General features: G+C 35.1%; 2 protein-coding genes across 4 annotated transcripts in view; one reads left to right on the top strand and one right to left on the bottom strand.

Annotated features, from left to right (window-relative positions):
• LOC106132002 (protein MTSS 2) overlaps positions 1-20,063 on the top strand; it is a 120,228-nt gene extending 100,165 nt beyond the window's left edge. For 2 of the 3 annotated variants that reach the window (XM_060951831.1, XM_060951829.1), the window contains 10 exons: positions 8,675-8,792; positions 10,888-11,079; positions 11,912-12,018; positions 12,714-12,807; positions 13,897-14,217; positions 15,169-15,276; positions 16,460-16,600; positions 18,365-18,478; positions 19,076-19,209; positions 19,487-20,063. In XM_060951831.1, the coding sequence (XP_060807814.1) occupies positions 8,675-8,792; positions 10,888-11,079; positions 11,912-12,018; positions 12,714-12,807; positions 13,897-14,217; positions 15,169-15,276; positions 16,460-16,600; positions 18,365-18,478; positions 19,076-19,209; positions 19,487-19,594 (1,437 nt within the window). In that variant the 3' untranslated portion in view covers positions 19,595-20,063. The remainder of the gene's footprint in view (positions 1-8,674; positions 8,793-10,887; positions 11,080-11,911; positions 12,019-12,713; positions 12,808-13,896; positions 14,218-15,168; positions 15,277-16,459; positions 16,601-18,364; positions 18,479-19,075; positions 19,210-19,486) is intronic. The other variant, XM_060951830.1, reaches the window with a different exon arrangement.
• Positions 207-6,175, bottom strand: LOC106132004 (uncharacterized). Its single transcript, XM_013331300.2, has 5 exons — positions 5,915-6,175; positions 5,071-5,103; positions 3,392-3,611; positions 2,704-2,843; positions 207-535 (listed from the first exon to the last, which is right to left on the bottom strand). The coding sequence occupies exons 1-5, from the start codon at positions 5,950-5,952 to the stop codon at positions 454-456; spliced, it is 513 nt and encodes a 170-aa protein (XP_013186754.1). The 5' UTR covers positions 5,953-6,175; the 3' UTR covers positions 207-453.
• Positions 20,064-24,571: the final 4,508 nt, after the last annotated feature.

Raw genomic sequence — 24,571 nt, 5'->3', positions numbered from 1 at the left:
TGGCTTTTTGTTTTTTGCGGGAAGAAATAAATTTGATTTACTATGTAAAAAAAAAAGTTTATTAAATAATTGTTTTAACAAGTTACTCCATACACAGACCTCTTCTTAATATTATTGATCTTACGATGTATTATTACCATTACGATGCTTCACTTTTTTTTAAGCCACATTACTTCTGCCTTTTTTTTACGTCCATAAATATTTATAGATAATTAATATAGATATATGGTAAAAATGCGAAAAATAATTGAATTGCATCGCCCGCGCGAATTTGCGTCGTTGAAACTATTTGATCCCAACTTATTTGCCGAATTAAACTTTTTTTAATATTGAACTATTTTGAGCCACGATATGCTTCTGTTTTTTTCTTTTTTTTGCGAGACAGTGACAGTTTTCCGCGCGATAAAACCTGCATCGCGCGTGCCGTCCTACGGGAACAGAAAATGTTAAGACTTAATATGTGACGTCGAAAATGCGCATTTTCGTTCTCTTGTCTAAAGTGTAACTCGGCCTCTCCCTCTTCTGTCGTGTCGGACTGAAAGAGAATTTATTACATTATTGTTTGTTGTTTGCCGTGTGGTTTCCGTGACGAATAGAAAAAAATAATAGGACCACTCCATCTCTTTCCCATGGATGTTGTAAAAGGCGACTAAGGGATAGGCTTATAAACTTGGGATTCTCCTTTTAGGCGATGGGCTAGCAACCTGTCACTATTTGAATCTCAATTCTATCATTAAGCCAAATAGCTGAACGTGACCATTCAGTCTTTTCAAGACTGTTGGCACTGTCTACCCCGCAAGGGATATAGACGTGACCATATGTATGTATGTATGTATAAATTCAATACTGATGTCACGTCTTAGCGGCCAAGCTCTCAGTACATACATACATAAAATCACGCCTCTTTCCCGGAGGGATAGGCAGAGACTACCTCAGTACCTACAAGTTTTCCAAGTGGAACTTAGCATCCAAGCTCTCAGTACCTACAAGTTTTCCCTGCGGAACTTAGCATCCAAGCTCTCAGTACCTACAAGTTTTCCAAGTGGAACTTAGCATCCAAGCTCTCAGTACCTACAAGTTTTCCAAGTGGAACTTAGCATCCAAGCTCTCAGTACCTACAAGTTTTCCCAGTGGAACTAAGCATCCAAGCTCTCAGTACCTACAAGTTTTCCCTGTAGAACTTAGCATCCAAGCTCTCAGTACCTACAAGTTTTCCCAGTGGAACTAAGCATCCAAGCTCTCAGTACCTACAAGTTTTCCCTGTAGAACTTAGCATCCAAGCTCTCAGTACCTACAAGTTTTCCCTGTGGAACTTAGCATCCAAGCTCTCAGTACCTACAAGTTTTCTCAGTGGAACTTAGCATCCAAGCTCTCAGTACCTACAAGTTTTCCAAGTGGAACTTAGCATCCAAGCTCTCAGTACCTACAAGTTTTCTCAGTGGAACTTAGCATCCAAGCTCTCAGTACCTACAAGTTTTCCAAGTGGAACTTAGCATCCAAGCTCTCAGTACCTACAAGTTTTCCAAGTGGAACTTAGCATCCAAGCTCTCAGTACCTACAAGTTTTCCAAGTGGAACTTAGCATCCAAGCTCTCAGTACCTACAAGTTTTCCCAGTGGAACTAAGCATCCAAGCTCTCAGTACCTACAAGTTTTCCCTGTGGAACTTAGCATCCAAGCTCTCAGTACCTACAAGTTTTCCCTGTGGAACTTAGCATCCAAGCTCTCAGTACCTACAAGTTTTCCCTGTGGAACTTAGCATCCAAGCTCTCAGTACCTACAAGTTTTCCCTGTGGAACTTAGCATCCAAGCTCTCAGTACCTACAAGTTTTCCCTGTGGAACTTAGCATCCAAGCTCTCAGTACCTACAAGTTTTCCCTGTGGAACTTAGCATCCAAGCTCTCAGTACCTACAAGTTTTCCCTGTAGAACTTAGCATCCAAGCTCTCAGTACCTACAAGTTTTCCCTGTAGAACTTAGCATCCAAGCTCTCAGTACCTACAAGTTTTCCCTGTAGAACTTAGCATCCAAGCTCTCAGTACCTACAAGTTTTCCCTGCGGAACTAAGCATCCAAGCTCTCAGTACCTACAAGTTTTCCCTGCGGAACTTAGCATCCAAGCTCTCAGTACCTACAAGTTTTCCCTGTGGAACTTAGCATCCAAGCTCTCAGTACCTACAAGTTTTCCCTGTAGAACTTAGCATCCAAGCTCTCAGTACCTACAAGTTTTCCCTGTAGAACTTAGCATCCAAGCTCTCAGTACCTACAAGTTTTCCCTGTAGAACTTAGCATCCAAGCTCTCAGTACCTACAAGTTTTCCCTGTAGAACTTAGCATCCAAGCTCTCAGTACCTACAAGTTTTCCCTGTAGAACTTAGCATCCAAGCTCTCAGTACCTACAAGTTTTCCCTGTAGAACTTAGCATCCAAGCTCTCAGTACCTACAAGTTTTCCCTGTAGAACTTAGCATCCAAGCTCTCAGTACCTACAAGTTTTCCCTGTAGAACTTAGCATCCAAGCTCTCAGTACCTACAAGTTTTCCCTGTAGAACTTAGCATCCAAGCTCTCAGTACCTACAAGTTTTCCCTGTAGAACTTAGCATCCAAGCTCTCAGTACCTACAAGTTTTCCCTGTAGAACTTAGCATCCAAGCTCTCAGTACCTACAAGTTTTCCCTGTAGAACTTAGCATCCAAGCTCTCAGTACCTACAAGTTTTCCCAATGGAACTTAGCGGCCAAGCTCTCGGAGATTTGACCCTCTTTTATGAGCTTCTTCTGCGCTCTCTCCACCAGACGCAGTGTGGCGAACATGTTCTGCACGTTCGATGGCTGTCTGTTGCGTGATGTGGTCTGTGTGAAAAGAATATCGCTTATTTGACGTCAAAATAATATATGCGTACAACTTGCGGGGTAGACAGAGAAAACAGTCTTGAAAAGACTGATAGGCCACGTTTAGCTTTTTGGCTTCGTGATAGAATTGAGAGTTAAATAGTGACAGGTTGCTAGCCCATCGCCTAAAAGAAGAATCCCAATTTTTAAAAGCCTATCCCTTAGTCGCCATTTACGATATCCATGGGAAAGAGAAGGAGTGATCCTATTCTCCTTTTTTATTGGTGCCGGGAACATATATGTATATTTAATTATATTTACTACCGCTTCCAAAACGCAGGTGTAGAAGTTACTACACTGCAGCCTTTTTTATCAGACGTCTTATAGGTGAAATATAAATATTAAGTTTAATACTCGTTGTTTGTAAAATTTATCAAGTTTTTTAAGAATATCATGTTAATACATAGGTTTTAACGTGGAACATTATCGATATATCTCTCAAACTACTCTCTCAAATCGCCTGTTCCCAACAGCACCATCCGCTCTTCATTCCAAACGAATGCACCTACCATAATTTCAACAGCGTTAAACAATTTAGTCAGCTCCTTCTTGTCCCTATAAGACAGATTCTCGACTTCCGGATTGAAGATGTGAGCTTCCTTCAGCTTGCTCTTGATTTTGTCCAAGGTTATGGGCGTCTCCATGTCCAAGATTTCGCCACGGCCAGATTTGTATACTGCTTTCGCGTCTACTAATGCGTCGTGGAGTGACGGGTTGGATCTTAGAGGGCTGTAAATAACGTTCATTTTCCCTTTTTATTTTGTTAGGTATATATACTCGACAAATTACACATATTGAGTAAGCCTCGATGTAAGTTCGAGACTTGTGTTACGAGATACTAACTCAACGATACTATATTTACATACATACATACATATGATCACGTCTATATCCCTTGCGGGGTAGACAGAGCCAACAGTCTTGAAAAGACTGAATGGCCACGTTCAGCTATTTGGCTTAATGATAGAACCGAGATTCAAATAGTGACAGGTTGCTAGCCCATCGCCTAAAAGAGGAATCCTAAGTTTATAAGCCTATCCCTTAGTCGCCTTTTACGACATCCATGGGAAAGAGATGGAGTGGTCCTATTCTTTTTTGTAATAGTGCCGGGAACCACACGGCTTATACTATATTTTGTGATAAATACTTATATATAGATAAACATCCAAGACCCAGGCCAATCAGAAATAGTTCTTCTCTAATCATGCTCTGGCCGGGATTAGAGCCCGGGACCTCCGGTGTCACAGACAAGCGTACTACCGCTGCGCCACAGAGACTGTCAAAAGTGTTTGTTTTGGATCGTGTGGTTTCCGGCACCATTAGAAAAAAAGAATGGGACCACTCAATTTCTTTCCCATGGATGTCGTAAAAGGCGACTAAGGGATAGGCTTATAAACGCAACCTTTTGCAGGGGAACCTAACTCCAATGGAATCGATCATGATTACACATCCAGTTGCCTGAATGTGCAGTTTTAAAATCATAATGAAATGAAAATAAATAAAACCAGAAAACATAATGAAATTACAGATGTCATTAACCATTTGATCTTTTATTTAATTATTTTTGAAAGGTTATAATGACAACAAAAATACTTATCAATATTGTTTACTTTTATTTAAGTAAGTACCAAAACAAATTGACTGTATTATCATCTTGATAATTGTTCATGTAACGTTCATAACTAATGAATGAATAATCGATTGAATGTGTGAATCACATTCGTTAAAGTTAATCGATGTACAAACGGTTATACGTTGTGTAATCGTATGCACAGCTATAAAATTCATATCTCGCATTACAGCGTGATTGAAAAACACAACGAAATGTCGATGTTAATCAGTAAAACATGTCTGATAGGATTTTTACTTTCAAATTTTTATTTATAATTATCAATTATTTTAAATTAATAAAAAATATATAAAAAAATTTGGTCCAGCCTTGAAATTTGACGTACATTTTTAATTATGCGTGGACGCAAATGTACAATGTACTCTCTGTTTATATATCTGGGAAAAAGACTTGATTTTATGTATGCATCATACTTTATACGTTTAGTAAGATGCTTTAAATAAGACATTATTTTTTATGCTGGATAAACCATTTGCTAGCGTAGAAATTGTAAAACAGAGCAAAGTCGCGTGCAAAGCTAGTGCTAATAGGAATATGTATATGTACATGAGTACTTACCATAATAAGCAGGTCTGAATGTTCACGGCTACTCTGTAATAACACAATATTTACAAACATTTGTTTGTTTTTAAATCAGACACACATTAACTGAAGCTGAACGTCGCCTATCAGTCTTTCAAGACTGCTGGCTCTGTCTACCCCGCTAGGGATATAGACGTGATTATATGAATGAATGAAAAACACTTTATAAATAGATTGTGTAACAATTATCTTTGGTTTTAGAATAACATGTTATGTTATGTGTTATTTATATGACATGTTATAGATTGTATAAGCCAATTAAAAAAAAATGTTTGATTTTCTTGAAAAAAAGGATTGCTTAAAATTTTAATATTTTATAACGCGGTTTGAAGCTAATATATTCCATAAATATAGGACGCCCCTGGCTCCGACCGCGTATAACGTAAAGTACCATTAATTCCTGTTCCCACGGGAATTTCGCGAAAATTCACTCTTAGTACATCCCTCGCCACATAAGGAACCTTCATGCTAAATTTTAAATCTCTAGACCCAGAAGTTTGGTCTGTGAAAGGTCTGTCAGAAACAAAAGAGTTTTACATCATATACCTTAATAGATATTTTTATTTACATATCGTATTTAACACTTTTCTTTAGAATTTTACTATTCTTTTTCTTTCTCGTAGATTTCGTAAGGCGCGACCAAGGGTGTAAGCACTTGCACACAACAACAATGACTTGTATTCCCCTTTCAACAGGGTCACGGAGGTTATACTGATCCACTTCAAATCATAATCATAGCATAAGTTTAAGAGAACTCAAATTGATAATGTGGCCGTAATTAAAATTTCACACTATATATAAAAAACAATACATCACTTACATTATATTCAAGCACAGTTTCACCACGTGAGACACCATTCCTAAAAACTAACTAATATAAGAAGAAATATATATAAATATTTGTATGCACCAGCCGACAGCCGCGCGGTAAGTCTGAAATTGATTTGTATCGCGCGTTCGGCCGCGTTATATTGTTACATGATATGTGTAAGAGTGGACTGCGACTCGACTGATCTTGGTCTTCGGTCTAATTATAATCTTTTTTTGCTTAAAAGAATGTAACTTAAGATTCAATTACAACCTCATAATATTAGTAAAACGACCCTTCTAGAAATTATTTTTTATTATCATGGTTGATTTTTAATATCCTGTGCCACTAACTATAAAGAAGTAAATGATGATTTTGAAATTGTTATTTTTAAAGCAAAAATGTTGACTGGTGTTCTATGTGGATTTGACTGGTGAATAGAAATTACAGTAAACACGCTCATTAAACTGGTAAAGTAATTAAGGCTACAAAAATTCTGTAGGTTTACATAGTGGCTTTTTAATGCCAATGAAATTTTCAGTATAACTTTACATGGGACCAAATCAAAATGTTTAAAGCAAGTAGGTTGTAGAAATGTGCCACCAAAAGGTACGCAGTTTGATTTTTGTAAAAGTATATTTATATTTTTTTTAATTTTGAAGTATTTTTTACTGCAAGCAATATTAGATATAGATAATCATCGACTTTAACTGAACTCTAAAAGCCAAAAGAGTTATATAAAATATATTATACTAATATTTAAACGCTTACTTACAGCACAGCTTCAAAGTATCAAGATCGTTCATTTCACACTGACCCGTACACAAAATACACCGGTCCTAATTCTCCATTGTTCTCTATGGAATGAATTTTGTTTATAAACAAGTAGAGTCCTCCAATATAATACAATGTACAATAACCGAAATATTCAACAACACTATATGTGTGAACGACTTACATACATAAAACTTCAGCTTAAAATACATAGCAATTCATGGTAGTTTTTGTTTTTTAATATGCAACTAGCTTTTCCTGCAACTTTGTAGGTGCAATAGACGCTTTCCCTGTTCTCGTGGGAATTTATTAATTAAGGTTAAGCATTTTTGTGCCCTAAGAAAAATAAATGGCAAATTACTATTGTCCCCATGGGCATCGAGATATGGACAAAGTCGCCGTTAAAAGCCAGTCGCAAAGTGTTATTTAAAATTACCATCGATGTGAAGGTAAAAGGAGAAAAATATTTAAAAGAAGAAAAAACTTAATTTTTATTTATTTTTTATTGCTTACAAAGAGCTATGGCAGATTTTTAGGTCAAGGTTTTAAAAGCGTCTATATATGTCGGCTATACCAAAAATCATAAAATATTTTTCAATAAATTATCAAAATATCAATACCATTTCACAACTAGCTAGATAAAAGAGTGATAATTAAAAATAGCTATTATGATACCTATTTGATTTTCTATAGAACTCGCCATTTGTTGTTGTCACAGTGTTGACAGCCTTAAAAATGTTTTTTGTGTGTATTACAATACATCAATATTATTTTTCTTGATTGAATGATTTAACAGATTTTCAATATAAACAAGTCTATTGTTTTTGCTTTTTATAAATTCATATTAGATAGCTTTGCAATGAAATGCAGCCATAATAAAGCCTCCTTGACCGTTGATGGACAGGAAGCTAGCTAAAAGGCTGCCAATCAGATCTGTCAAAAAAAATGACATTTCTTTTCATTCTTTCCGATTTGAGTTTTCATTTCACACATCTCACTGCTTCTCATCTTCATTTGTAGTCACTGATACGAATGGTACCTAACCATAAGTGCTGTAACTTAACATGCGTAATTGTGAATAATATGCCTTACTCAGTTTCCGTAGTAAAGTATTTGATACAACATAAACTAATATTAAGGTTGATGGTGACATAACCTACAAAACTTCAAAACAGTATATTTCAAAAACCTGAAGTCATACGGCTATATAGTTTTTTTCACCAAGATCCAGAAAATAAGCTCTATTAGGCAAGATATATTTCATTCGTAGACGCTAACTTTAGACATGACCTAAAATGATGTATGGGAAGCTGCCATAGCTCTTTACAGTAAGAAATAAAATTACAAAATTTGTTTTTGTTAATTTATTTTCATACAGTTAACATCAAAATTATTTTTAAAACAATAAAAAAACTTCCTTTAACATTTTTATTAACTGCCTTTAAAAAAAAGCGGTTCTCAGTTTGACCAGTCGCTAACCGATTTTGATGTAGTTTCCAAGAAAGCCAAATAGCTGAACGTGGCCTATCAGTCTTTACAAGGCTGTAGGCTCTGTCTACCCCGCAAGGGATATAGACGTGATTATATGTATGTATGTATGTTCCAAGAGAGTGTTTATTTACATGTAGGAGAAGGATTTAGAAATTAAACCGACTTCAAAAAATTAGGATATAAATTGGAGGCGGTTCTCTTTTTACCAAAGTAATATATGTATGCTGTGTGGTTCCCGGCACCAATACAAAAAAGAATAGGACCACTCCATCTCTTTCCCATGGATGTCGTAAAAGGCGACTAAGGGATAGGCTTACAAACTTTGGATTCTTTTTAAGGCGATGGGCTAGCAACCTGTCAATATTTGAATCTCAATTCTGTCATTAAGACAGATAGGTGAACGTGGCAATTCAGTCTTTTCAAGACTGTTGGCTCTGTGTACCCCGCAATGGACATTGACGTGACCATATGTATGTATGTAATATACGTATGTAATTTCTTTTGCAGGTCTGCTCAGAAAGCAGTGCTAGCGAATCGTCACTAGAATCTTCTAGCGGCTACGGGAGCCAGGGTGCCTTCGCGGCGGAAGACCACGGCCATCAGCACCAACTACAACATGCTGACGGTATGTTCATATTACATGCTTATTTAGATTGTGAAAGTTGACCTTTAGATATCTTTGTGTTGTTAGTCTCGGACGTAAGAACTGGAAATCACACTCCTAATACAAACTTACATGTAATGTTAACAAAACAAATTTTCGTTAAAAAAAAATTCAGTTTCATAAAATGAAAAATTTCTAATACTTTCTTTCTATCTGTTCTTTTATAAGTCTCGGAAGTACGGTCAACAACATATCAACCTACCCAAATATGAGCTTGAAAATTTGGTACAATAAAAATTTTCGGTTAAGAATTTCAATTAAAAAACGACAAGGAACTGAGATGGGAATAGAATAAAAAAATATCTCTTTTTCATTTTTTCTTCTTTCCATCTCTTTCTGATAAGAATGATGAATAGAAAGAAATATTCAATTTAACTAAGGCGTTTAGCTACCAGTTTGTATGTCTGTTTTTTTACCATCGTATAAATTGACATTTCACGTTGTTTATAGTATTTCAAGAGATAGTTAGCTGCACTTTTGGTAATAACTGACAATTAAAAACATTTCACTATTCGCTTTGAATACCCCGTAAAGGATAAATGTGATGTGTAAGTTAATAAATGTTCATGCCTTTATTACGACATAATCCTTTTAAAAGTTGCTAAAGTCAGATCGTAATGGGAAAATAACTTATATTGATTTGCTCGGATCGGATCTTGGATTTTCTGAATAGTATTGAATAGAATAGATATATTTTCAAAATTTAATACAGGGTTTCACTTATTGACGTCACATCACTTAAATCTAAGTATAACTACTGCCGCTTTCAAAGCGTATGTGTAAAAGAAGCGGGGGAACAAACTACACTGCAGCCTTAGCACTTTATTTATTTGGGTAGATATTTAAAGTGCAGCTAGCTATCTTTTATACTATACTATAGATGCATGTGTAAGTTTGTACATAGGACGTTCATTTTTTTTTGAGTGTGTATTTAGGTTTTTTTATTTGCATGGTTGTAAAGGCAATCCAAATCGTCTAGTTATCATGAAGATATCCGACTGAGTGATATATAAATTTCTTGTAAACCAATATCATAACAATGTATTCTCTCGTCCACATTTCCATTCTTAGTTTGCATAATTTATTGTGAAGTTGACGTTATTGAAGGAAATGTCGCAGTAAACTGAGTTTTAAGTAATTTATACGAGTATGACGTCAACCAATTTTGTGAAACCAAAGGGTATGACAATTATTAAGTGATGTTTAAATGTCCCATAAAAATGAATAAAAAATTTATAATTTGTTTAGAAATAAAATGAAAAAAACTTGTTAATGTTAATATAAAATCAGCAGTCGGATAAAACAGATTTCATTTATTAATAAGAGCAAATAAGAGTTAAGATGGCTGTGTTTATTATTTTTCTTTTTTTAATATGTTTTTTTATTGCAAACGTGCATACTTTCTGATCAAGAAAAAAAAATATTCGTTTCGTAAAAACTTATATTTTTCACAAAAGAAAAACTAATAAAAAAAAAATATGAGTGTCTTTTTTGGTCAAGTCAATTGATCTGTTATAAATAACGATCAGAAGGTTAGCACTTAGTATATATGTATGTATAGTCGCAGAGCAAGGAAGGCTCGCTTCATGTACAGTCGCCTGAAAACAAACTTGATTCACCTTTCATACATACCACAACCATGGGTTGAGTTCGAATGACATGAGTCGTTTACTATCTTAAGTAGGGCTAGCTTTTATTTAGGGCATACTTTGTAATTTGTCCTGTTGTATATCTAGCTGCGTCCCTATGCTTTGCTCCCGTGGGAATTTCAGGATAAAAAGTTCTTATTCCACACCTGGATATCACCATATCTTACCTATTTACTTAATTGTATTAAAATTCGTCCAGTATATTTCGCGTGAAAGAGTAACAAACATAACATCCATCACAACCTTTCGCATTTATAAATATTAGTAGATTAGTAGAATTTATATTGAGTCAAGTTTCTCTGCAGGCGACTGTACTTTTTTTTTTTAATGTTTTTATTTTATTATTGTTGTTGTTGTTTTTTTTTTAACCCCGCTTCGCATGCAATTCGTTCGCTCCACCCGCGCAGTCGAATCTGAGATTGTGACTCTGAGGCGGGACAGTGACGCTTCCGTGGCGGCCGCTCGGGAGAGCTTCTCAATATCCCTCGGGAGCTTAGAGGAGGCCGTGAGGTCCTTGGACGAGGCGACAGAGTCCCCATCTTTCGCGACTATCGGGAAAAAACCGGCCGTGCCGAAACGCAGGCCGTTGTCTATGAATGGTCAGTATAGCTGAGTTGTGTGTGAGGTTTTTTTTTTTATTATATTTAGCTTTTGTCGTTATCGACTTATAATGCATTTAATGTTACATTTATATCTAATTATTTTTAAGTTTTAACTGCATATTAGATCTCTTCTATTGATGTATTGCAATAAAATACTTATACTTACAGATATTTAGGTCTGTGTTGAAGGGTTAGTTTTATCAATGAACAGATGCTGATTATTAAAATATGGAAACTTTTTTTTGTACAAAAACTGCACTGCACAGCAAGAAGAACACAGGATATCATAACAATAAATCATAGTGTCATAGATAATGCCACCACCTGGTTAAACTTTTAAAAACTTATTGAACTCAAAAATCAATTTCCTTCCAATGCATATGTATTGGAGGGAAGGGAAATTGATGAAATTGTTCTTGATCACAGATTTAGCAAAAATAAAGTTTCGCATTTCAGTCGATTGATTTCTCTCTAGTTCACTGTCCTTTTGGCGTTAGTCCATATAATCATCTCTCTGGAGAGGAGCTCGGAGTGCGTCTGTGACCATCATCTTAGATTTGGTAATTTAAGTTGTGTGTACATTTGTGCAACCTTTACAGGGGAACCTAAACCATATTGGATCATGGTTACACATCCATAATAAGAGCATCGGTTAACACTCAAACTAATGTGCATAATTCAGAAAAGAGTTATTGATACTTGGCCAAGGTAGGATTTGAACCTGGCCCTTTTAATTTCATGACGCTTTTAATTTCGACCAGCAAAGTTCTTTGAAATTTTCCGTTACGTTCCGATTTACGGACATTTAATTATTATAATTTAATTTCAGCCACAGTTTGGTCGCGTCGCGGGTCGGCCAGCTCCCTGGGCAAACCGCCGCCGCCTGTGAGAAGGTCTTCGTCTATATCACGGTCCCAGCGACAACCTTACTCTCAGGTAAGTTTCAAACCGGACGAGGCGACAGTGTCACCATCTTTTGCGACATACACATACATACATATTGTCACGTCTATATCCCTTGCGGGGTAGACAGAGCCAACAGTCTTGAAAAGACTGAATGATCACGTTCAGCTATTTGGCTTTATGATAGGATTGAGATTCAAATAGTGACAGGTTGCTAGCCTATCGCCTAAAAAAAAAAGAATCCCAATTGTGCAAGCCTATCCCTTATCTTTTGCGACGATTGAGAAAATACCGGCCGTGCCGAAACGTAGGCCGTTGTCTATGAATGGTCAGTATAGCTGACTTGTGTGTGAGCTGCATATAACCATTAATAAGATGACTTTTATAGCTTGAGCCCCAGTAGCAGAGATGTATAGAAATAAACGGATAAACAACTGACTGACCAGTTAACAGCGTTGGATTATGCTCACTTATTGTCATCTAATCAATTCTTTAACATATCTTTAATTTGAGAATATGACCATAATTCTGAATTATTCATGATTATCATTATTAAGTGAATTGGACTTTGTTCTTTACTTACAGTAGTTTTCTTAGTTTATAAAAAAAATAAAATGCTAATTTTATTTTTGTTACTCCGACCTTAGGATATTTCAAGTTTATAAAAAAAAAAAAAAAAACTGGTTGCAAAATGAAATTAGTAAATGTTCTTTCTAATGTTTTTACAGTGCAATCCGCAAAGCCCTCAGCCGTGCGGTTCCGACGCGGACAACCTGCCGCCGCCGCCCGCCTTCCTGCTTCAGCCGGACACCGACCCGCCCGGTGCGTAAACACACACTAATCGACGCATACATACACACATACATATGATCACGTCTATATCCCTAGCGGGGTAGACAGAGCCAACAGTCTTGAAAACACTGATAGGCCACGCTCAGCTGTTTGGCTTAGTGGTAGAATTGAGATTCGAATAGTGACAGGATGCTAGCCCATCGCCTAAAATAGGAATCCCAAGTTTATGAGTCTATCCCTTAGCCTCGCCTTTTACGACATCCGTGGGAAAGAGATGGAGTGGTCCTATTCTTTTTTGTAATGGTGCTGGGAACCACACGGCAATCGACGACAAATCGACGGACAATCACACAAAAAATAAACACGCACACACACACACACACACACGCTAAAAAGTACCTACACAGCCGAAGTTACACTAGATCTGGCACACATGTTCATTCATTTGACTGTAGAACGATTTGACAACATAACATTTTGTGTTATAAAAATAGGGAAAAGAAAATTTGCACTTACACAAATGTAACTTACTAAATTCACTTAACATTAGGGCAAATTTATTTAATGGTATTTGGTTTAAAATTTACCCTGAGCACACAATAAGTCTAACTCACATCCGGCTCGAAGGACCAATCTTTGATAGGTAAAATTCAGTATTAGGAATTTCGGCTATTGCTTTATGTTATTTTTTAGAATATCTATACAATATGTATGTGCTTTGTGGTTCCCGGCACCAATAGAAAAATAATAGGGCCACTCCATTTTCCCATGGATGTTGTAAAATGCAACTAAGGGGTAGCTTATATACTCTTACTTGAGATTCTTACTTTCACGCGATGCACTAGCAACTTGTCACTATTTGAATCTCAATTCTATCACTAAGTCAAACAGCTGAGCGTGGCCTTTTAGTCTTTTGAAGACAGTTGGCTCTGTCTACTCCGCAAGGTATATAGAAGTGACATGTGATATGTATGTGTGTCGTTTTCTTATCTGTTTTACAACTTGTCCCTCAAGATTTTTCAGACATTTACAGAGTTACACGTATTGTATTAATAAGCACGTATTGTATCAATAAATAATAATAAAAAACAAACTAACCTAACCTAACCTTCACTACAGGCCACCAAAGCTCAGTAGCGGAAACAGTGAAGCAGCTAACAGAATTGAAACACATGCCCGCTTCACCCGGCTTGGTCCGTCGGAGCCTCCAGCACCTGACCAATGCTAACCCGTCGCAAAACACAACGCAAACATTGAGCACTTTCCAGCAGGCGAAAATCAATTTCTCTTCAAACACCAGCTTGAATAATACGGGGAATTTGAACCCTATTTACGGGCAGACAGGGCACAGGATAATGGCGTACGTGGAGAATTCTGTGTACGTGAGAAAGAACAGCCTTAATAGTTCCAATTCGGATTTGTACAAGGATGGGAATTCAGGTATGTAGCTACTGTTTCGTGTTGGGCGTGAATTCTGCATTAAGTTATGTGGTGAAGTGTTAGTGTCATTTGAGTCTTAAGGTCCCTGGTTCGATTCCCGTTAAGGCTATGATGGTTGGTTGTGATCATTCGTTTTTAAGACTTATGATGTTTGTATTTTTTTTTTGCAATTTATTTTATTATGAACCTAATAAGTTTTTTGTAATTGATTTTTTATAAATTATATAAAAATTAATAAAGTATCGCTTTTTTCCATAAACGAAGTCTCGAACTTATTTTTAAATTTTAGTAATCTGAGAGAGATACGAACTCAGCGATATATACATATGGTCACGTCTATATCCCTTGTGGGGTAGACAGAGCCAACAGTCTCGAAAAGACTGATAGGCCACGTTCAGCTATTTACTCAACGATACTTCATATTATAATAAATACTTATAGAGATAAACATTCAAGACGAAAGAAAGATAAAAAGTTAGTTTCTCATCATGCCCTGGCCGGGATTCAAACCCGGGACCTCCGGTTACACAGACAAGCGCACTACCGCTGCGCCACAGAGACCTTCAATATTTTTTGATATTGGTCTTCTTCGGCTGCGATTTTTACTTAATTCAAATTCAAAATTTTTATTTATTAGTATGATATATATATTTCGAACATCGCTTAATAATTGTCATATCTTTCACAACATTGGTTGACGTCGAATAAATTACTTAAAAGTAAGTTTACTGCCGCTTCCAAAGCGTCATTGCAGCAGGAGCGGTAACTAACTGTACTGCAGCATTGTATATTTAGAAATTAATGCAAATTGACAAATAAATTTTATTCATGCAGAATTTCTGTCAAAAATCACACAAAACCGGTCTTGTTCACTTGTTTCTTCTGTTTATGTTATATTGGGCTGAAAAAATTTTTTTTCTTTAATTAAATCATCTTCAAATTATATTTCAGCGGGTTCTCCACACGGCTCAAGCCCCTCCACTCCGAGTTGCGGGGAGAACAATTCGTTCAGCAGTTTCGGACCCAGGGTCCCAAGTGAATCGCATTACGGACAGACTGGTAAGTTTATGTCTGTTTTACATGAAAATGAAATGAAAAAAAAGATTTATTTTCCACAACATACCAATATATAAAATTAAATTTATATTCTAATTACCTAACGTATTACTTAGGACTAGTACATAACTTGAAGAGTCAGGATACTACTTAGTTAAACAATTCAATTTAAAACAATAATAAACGATTCCGTCTCAGAATAGTCTAAGGTAATGAAATATTATTCAATTATGGATTTACAAACATAATTGGAATTTGGATAAATATTAAATTTTGAGTTAATTTTGTTATATAAGTAAGGGGCTAGGAAAATTGAGTGTCGTCTAAAGAAAGCAGTGTTATGAGTGGGAGTTGTACATATTCTTCTTCCATTCCTAATGGGTATATTGGAGTCGAAGTGTAAACATCTGTGTTTGTTTAAAGTGATGCGTAAAATGAATAATTGTCGAACCGTCATAACCTTGCAGTCTCGGTAAAGGTTACTTGTGGGATATCGATAAGGTTTCCTAGTCATAACTTTTAGTACAGATCTTTGCGCACGTTCTACCTTCAAGATTTTGGTTTTGCACGCTCCACCCCATGCGGGTATATATACATACATACATATGATCACGTCTATATCCCTAGCGGGGTAGACAGAGCCACCAGTCTTGAAAAGACTGATAGGCCACGCTCAGCCGTTTGGCTTAGTGATAGCATTGAGATTCAAATAGTGACAGGTTGCTAGCCCATCCCCTAAAAGAGGAAACCCAAGTTTATAAGCCTATCCCTTAGTCGCCTTTTACGACATCCGTGGGAAAGAGATGGATTGGTCCTATTCTTTTTTGTATTGGTGCCGGGAACCACACGGCACTTGTAATGTCTGTTTTCTTTTAAATATTAATGGTTTTTGTTTGAAATTAAAGTTATTTGTTGCGATGATCTAACGATCTGTTAGATACTATTTCAGTCTCAATTACATTATAAAGCTATGTATATAGCTGAACGTGGCCTATCAGACTTTTCAAGGCTGTTGGCTCTGTCTACCCCTCTGTATAGCGGCAGAACGTATATACTGCATCATTTTCACCTGACGTCCATTTGTGAAAATACGACATATTTTAATAAATCTAAATCGTGGGCGAATTCAAATTGTCAAAGAATTTTTTTTTTTACTTTACCTTTGTTTTATTTTTCCTCACAACAGGCTTTAAACAACAACACGAGAAGAAATACGGGCAGAGCACCACCATATACGCGCAGCCCGCGGCGGGGGCGGCGCTGAGCCCGCGCGCGCTGCGCCGGAGCATCGCCGCGCGCGCGCACAGCGCCGACCGGCACCACGACCGTCAGTGCACACATCAATCTAATTTATCTCTCTCTCTTCTCTTTCATCAATCTCTTTTATCAAACTCTTTTAACAATCTCTTTTGTCAATCTCTTTTATCAATCTTTTTTATCTTTACTTTTTAATCTTTGTAAAGGCGACTATGGGATCGGCTTTTAAATTTGGGGTTCTTATTTTGGACGCTGGGCTAACAACCTATCACGATTTGAATCTCAATTCTATCATAAAGCTAAAAAGCTGAACGTGTACGATCAGTATTTTTAAGACTATTAGCTCTGTGTAACCCGCAAGAATTTTATATATGTGTATATCAATCATCAGTCTTATTTTAAATCTAATTAATACATCTATATCATTCTATCGTCAATTTGTTTCGTCATTCTCCATCATCTCGTTCATCAGTATCTTTCATCAATCTTTATCATCAGTCTTGTTCTGTTTCATTCATATCAGAAATGTCATTCCATCTTCCATTTCAATTATCAATATAATTCATAATTCTCAATCATCCTTTTAGTTATGCACGTGGATAAAGCGAAAGAAGAATGCAGGGATCGTGGCAAGTGGAAAGATATAGTTTTAAACGGGCCAGTTTTAAGACAATTTCTTGCTGGAATTTTATAGCCGCTGTGTTGCCGACTATATCGCTCAATAATGTTAAACAATAGCTGCATTATAGCTGTGTTCATACATACATACATACCATCATGCCTGTTTCCCATTGGGGTGGGCAGAGACTGTGGATTTCCACTTGCTACAATCCTTACAGATCTCACCCGCTTCCTCCACACTTGTTACGCTTCTCATGAATCTTAGACGATGACGGGTACTCCTAACATTTCCTAAAAATGTAATTTCCAAAAGCAACAGCCTAATTTCCTGCCAAATTACAACTTTATTGTCTCAAAAGTTAAGAGATTTCGTGATGAGCGAGTCAGTAACTTTTCCTTTCATACATATATATATATATATATATATATATCTATATCTATATATATATATATATATATATATATATATATATATATATATATATATATATATATATATATATATATATATATATATATATATATATATATATATATATATATATATATATATATATATGCATGCATATATTGCATCTTTTATCCAGTTTTAGTCCAGCAAGGTTGTGCAACTGTGTGTTGCTGAGAAATTTTTGCTCGTACTAAGTGCAATATTGCGGCTATACCTATATTCTCTATAAATACCTATCTATATATATATATATATATATATATATATATATAGATATATAGGTATAGCCGCAATATTGCACTTAGTACGAGCAAAAATTTCTCAGCAACACACAGTTGCACAACCTTGCTGGACTAAAACTGGATAAAAGATGCAAGTTTACAAGTGTGCCGTGTGGTTCCCGGCACCAGTACAAAAAAGAATACGACCACTCTATCTCTTTCCTATGGATGTCGTAAAAGGCGACTAAGGGATAGGCTTACAAACTTGGGATTCTTTTTTTAGGCGATGGGCTAGCAACCTGTCACTATTTGAATCTCAATTCTATCGTTAAGCCAAATAGCTGAGCGTGGCAATTCAGTCTTTCTTTTCAAAACTGTTAGCTCTGTCTACCCCACAAGGGATATATGTATGTTTATATACACATACATATAACATACATACATTCATATAGACATGACCATATGAATGTATGTATGTTTATTGGTATGTAAGTAATGACACAAGAGTATGTAAGTGATTGTTTTATTTCTCGTCCAACAGAGGGCGGTCTGATCGCGAGTTTGAGCGCGAAACTAGCGCCGCAGTTGTCGCCGCGCACCGCTCGCAGGGCGATATCCACGATCACTACCGCCGATTCACCGCCGAAGAATAAAGGTAAGCCAACAAAAAAAAAAGTAATTAAAAGAAGTTCTTAATCTTAAAATATGATATTTATGTAGGTAAAGCAAAGATGACTTTTTTTGGTGACGGGCTATCGACCTTCCACTATCTGAATTCCATTATAAACCATACAGCGGAACGTGGCCTTTCAGTCTTTCTTCCTTTATCAACGCAAACCCAAAAATCTTGAATATTTTTTTATCAAACTAAGAACACGGTGCCCCAGAAAATTTCAATACACATTTGTTATAACATAATTTTAATTGAATTTATGTTATTAAAATTAAATAAAAAATATATAATGATATATTTATATACGTACGATACTGTGTTTTTATCGATTACAAAAAGGAGGTTTTTAATTCGACTGCGCATATTTCGTAGCAATTAATTTTACCAACCCACTAATCGTCTAGGTCGAGTATTATTAGTTTAGTTTTCATTTAGTAATTGGTTTAAGTGTTTTTTTTTTTAAATCTTTTATATTTTTTTGTCCCTTTCATATAAAACAAAATATATATATAGACATTTTCCACATCGTGTCTTGTGTCTATAGCTAGCTACAAATCAAACATAATATTTTATAAACAGGTTCCCTCCCCGCCGTGGTACAACCAGCGTTCCTGGACAAACTGTCCGCGACGATACAGCTGCAGAAGAGGCAGTTGGATTCCTCGGGCACCCGGGCGAATAATGTTAGGGACATGATCAATGCTCATGCTCAGGTAGATATACTTATTTATTTAAACTTCATTGCACAAAATTTAAATGTATAGCACAATTGGCGGACTTAATGCTAGAAGCATTATCTACCAGTCAACCATTAATATAGTAAAAATTGATGAGCACGCAACCGAGACTAAATGTTTTCACTTAAAATCTACGAGTATATGTTGACACAGATAGATTTGAAGTGATTCTATTCTAAAATCTTCATTTTAGAATAGAATTTATTTATCATCTATCTTTATATTCTATTTTTAAATTGAATATTCGTTTCAGCCCGATCCGCGAGTGTGCCACACTTCCCTGATGGAACAAATAAAGAGGGGTGCTACGTTACGACGCAACAAACATTGCAACGACCGATCGGCGCCTAAAATACGTTAAAAAAAAAAACAAAAAAAAATGTAAAATATTTTTTTTTTGGTGTTGATTGTAGGGTTCGTTATTCAAAGTTACAATTAAACTTTATTACAATTTAAAGTGACCTGTCGATAAATATCTTTAAAAAAAAATAACACAATGTTTCAGTCTTGATCGATCTGTCATCGGCCATTTTGTAATGCTGTCTCTTTTTGATAATACCAGTAAGATAAGGATCGGGATACCATAATTTCGTTTTCCTAATCTTTTTTGTTTGAATTGTAATTATTATATCACGAAACTGTTATTTTATATTATTAATGACATCGGAAGGGGTGTCTGTATAATAAAATAATTACTGTTTACTTATCACTTCAAATAGTTATTGTAAAAATCAGTCTCTTATATATTTCTATAATTTGGAATTATTATTTTGACTGGTATTCACAAGACCATAATAATTGATAAATTTTTAATTGTACATTGAATTTTTATGTGGTTGAAGGTTTTGACCTTTAAAATAAACAAAACTACTTTTTTTTGTAAAAATGTTTAAAAATGGCTACCACTGCCGTATGTCCTAATTGTATTTAACATTGTTTTTTTTTTACAATAACCATTATAAGAAATATAAACATTACACACAATTAACTAAGAATTGCTAGTATTAAAACCATTAATGATTTTTGTAAATAAAATATTGATAATTAAAATGCATTCTATGTTTAAAAAAATAGTAAAAAAGCTTGCAATTCCGTTTCAAATACCGAAGAGAAAGTTTTTTTTTTAAATTTTTCTATATTGTTTAGCTGTGTGGCTTCAGAGCCCGGGGTCCCTCTTCCTAACCTAGGTGATTTGACATTAAAAGGTTTTTATATAAAAAAAACAACCTTTAAATGCAAAAACTAAAACCCAAGAGCGAAAGTTGACAATAATTAATTTCAAGCATACATACATATAATTATGTCTCTTTCTCGGAGAGGTAGACAGAGACATTCCACATGCCACGATCCTTGCATACTTCTTACGCTACATCGACATTCATCTATCTTTTTATGTAAGATCGTCGGTTTAAGATATTTTTAATTACAACCTCCTTTTGTTTTGATCAAGGTACTTTCGTCTAGGCCTTCCCCTTCAAAGTTATAGGTACCTATATTATTGTAATAATTTGTTAAATCAACCAGGACAAATGCCAATAAAGATAGGAAATGTTGCTGGTAATCCCTCAAAATTGTCGCCAATAGTTCCCAAGTCAGATACGAAAGAGGAAAATTGCACGTTTCGTCACAAAACCACGTTTTATTCACGTGACGAAGTGTCGTCCGCAATCACGCGATAAGGACGTGATACAGTGACGAATTCGACGTCACGTTACGTAAAAATTATGTCATTACTTTATACTAGATGGGGGAAAATGTGGATTTGAATTCCACATTGTTTCATTGTTATCTGAAATGACGATTCTCGGTGCTACGCAACTGACACTCCTTACAATTGTGTTGATAAGATCTATATGGTGTTTGTATACTACACGACAATATATATCTTGCTCGCACGATAAACCACACACCGGATTCTCAATACAATTGTGTTGATAAAGATAGGTCGCGTTTGCATACACGTCGATATTTCTCGCGTACACGTCAATATTTCTCGCGTACACATCAATATTTCTCGTATAAACAGGTCGCGTTTGCATACACGTCGATATTTCTCGTATAAACACACCCATCACACACCGAACACTCCATTCATTAATTAGATTGATCATATTTCTCAATGTTTCTCGCATACACGTCAATAGTTCTCATTTACATCAGTTGATTAACATATGACTAGTGTGACATGAATTTATATTTTTGAAATAGACGTCTAAGATTTGCGATGTAAATGTCTGTCTTTGTAACTGCGCTTAGAACAGTCTTTCTAAACATAAAAATATCGATGAGAACTTTTAACACTGTATATCGATATGACATATCTTTTATAAAAAAAACGATAAATGTTGTTTCTCTAATAATATTGTTATTTTAAACCGCCATTTAAATTTGCTCGTGTTTCGACATCCCGTTCACTGTTTTATGTAAACTAGATAATTTATATGTTTACAATAATAATATTATATATATTTTAAATAAATATAGCTATTTTAAAGGCATGTCGGTTTGTAAGAGTGTTTTTTAGATGTAGTTAGGGAATGGAGAGGCTTACTTAAATGTTATTTTTATTACGCGAACCTGAATGGTTTAAATAAATAATTGTAGATACGCTGGTTCCTTCTAAACCTCTGTAAGGCGGTAGGTAAGTTAATATTTATTGCTTATAAATCTTTTATTCACATGCATTTTATTTCTGATATTTCTACAGCCTTGAAAAGGATTAATGGGAAATTTTATTGTATTATTTTTAACGAACCGTTTGTTTTGTAATATATGTATAACAACTAGCTGTTAACCGCAGCGTCGCCCGCGTTAAACCATTCATTCCAGCAATTCTTGTGTTCCCGTGGGAATATTATGAAAAAATATCGAGGGGATTGACATTTGTTGTGCAATTTATTTATTATTTTGTACCATTCATTAAGTATATTGTGGGGGGTATTACCTTTTCTAAGGCGGTAGCTTACATGAAATATTAAATTGCTTTTATACTGCTGTAATACTAACCCATAAGTTTAAATTTCTGTGTACCACCTGCCTTTCGAAAAGGATATATATAAAATAAATATTTGTATTTTCAATAATAATATAATTTTGTCTGTCTAAACGAGATGTACTGATAGCATAAAGTAATGTAGTTAAGTGTGTTTATAAAATGTAGCTGTGTAGGGTAGCGAGTTCTTAACATATCTGATATATATATAAAAAAAGATTGTAATGTCGTACGTACGTCCATTTATAAATGTTCTCTTGGCATAAATTCTCCCCCGCTTCTTTCGGTGTTGTGGGAATTTTGATAAAATAATATATTTTACTAAATATTGAAAATGATATCTTAAAAAAATTCGACAATTTATTTTACTATATATTTTTTTATTCAATCATTAAATGTAATTTTAAAGAATAAAAAATATTTTATTATTATCACATTTTGTATAAAGATACATACACATATAACTTGCTCATTAGTCGATAATTTCAATACTTGAAGGTTAAAAAATGAAAAATAGTTGAAATCGTAATTGACGTTATGTCACACCATCGAACAGTAATCAAAAACCTAAATAGCCCTTAAAGATTTTACAAATACTTTTCGGCAGCAGTATTAAAATGCATTACTCTTACAAATATGTATGCAACTCTACCTAGAATCGCATCGTTTTACCTAATAGTAATGTGACTAAGATGTTTAGTCATCTAATTTATCAATTAAATAATGTCTCATGGAGAAGACATTCGCACTTGTTCAGAGTAATGTCCCATATGAATAATTTTTAAACGAGTTTTGTGTGTAATGAAAGTTTTTGTTAAATTAATTAAAAAATATATTTATCTATATAAAAAGGCCCGAACGTTTCAAATTACTATAAAAAAAAAATTTTGGTTCGATAAAAAAGTATTTTTTTTTGCAAATACTGTTTACGAATGTAAAAAGTTCTGTATTACTTAGTAAAAAAAATCATCGAATTTAATGCCAACTTATCGTACAGTGGACTCTACACAGAAAATTCTACCACCTTCAATACAAATTCGTACGATACTTGGTGGTGGTATTTTTATGTGGTATACTGTACCGGTACGAATAATTTGCATCGAAAAAGAAAACAAAATTGTTATCTTTCCATATTAAAGTGAAATATTTACTATATATTATAATTCCCACGACACTGGTCAATAAAAACTAGTGACTTCCATTTCTGTCTGTCATAATCAAATGTATAATTAAGGAGATTGCGTATTATTGGTGAAAATAAATGATTATCATGTCCCAATGATTTGTTTTATTTTAAACACTGGATTTTTTGATACAAATCGGATCTTCGTCGTGCGCGCACGCAGAGTACTGAGGGATTTAACTGTGATAAGGGATATTAACAACTTAATCTATACTTTTATTATAAAAAGGTGAAGTTTGAAGATTTGATTGTTTGTTTGTAAGGGACATTATTCGGAAACATACATACATGTATAATATGGTCTCGTCTATATCCCTTGCGGGGCAGACCAATGATACCAGAGTCAACTCTATCTCTGTACCTGTCATTTTTTATCAAAATCGGTTCAGTGGTTTGGGCGTGAAAGAACAGACAGAGTTACTCTATAACCCAGAAGGTTAGAGAATATAGCACAAAAACACATGCTACTTAAGATGCCATTTGCTAAAACAAATAAACATACATACATACATATGGTCACGTCTTTATCCCTTGCGGGGTAGACAGAGCCAACAGTCTAGAAAAGACTGAATGGGCACGTCCAGCTATTTGGCTTAATGATAGAATTGAAATTCAAATAGTGACAGGTTGCTAGCCCATCGCCTAAAAAAGAATTCAAAGTTTGTAAGCCTATCCCTTAGTCGCCTTTTACGACATCCATGGGAAAGAGATGGAGTGGTCCTATTCTTTTTTGTATTAGTGCCGGGAACCACACGGCACACAAAATATTAAATAATACATATATGTATTTAGAAGCAAATATATGATCTTTGGTGAAATCAGTTGGTAAATTATGATTTTAAATGAGACAGCAGTCGAACAAAAATTTATGGGGGGTTCCCTAAAGAATTTTATCAACACACACGTCATTTTCACAGTCCATTCAGCTCTGTAAAGAGGAAAATGGGAGCAATTAATGTGGGTACATACATATATTATAAAATAAACGGACAATTTGATTCATTACACATCCAGTACCCGGCGTGAACGGACGTATAGATAGGCTTACGCCTTGACCGTCCGGCCGGATTCAAATTATTTGGCTTATTTACTATTATAAATGAGTAATTTATTTTTTCAAAAATGCAGTTTTTGGTGTTGTGCGCTTTCGTATTGAGTGTCAG

The sequence above is a fragment of the Amyelois transitella genome, chromosome 26 (assembly GCF_032362555.1).
Source record: "Amyelois transitella isolate CPQ chromosome 26, ilAmyTran1.1, whole genome shotgun sequence".
NCBI classification, from domain to species: Eukaryota; Metazoa; Arthropoda; class Insecta; order Lepidoptera; family Pyralidae; genus Amyelois; species Amyelois transitella.
The sequence above is the reverse complement of the archived record's forward strand: the minus strand, read 5'-3'. Positions and strand labels throughout refer to the sequence as shown.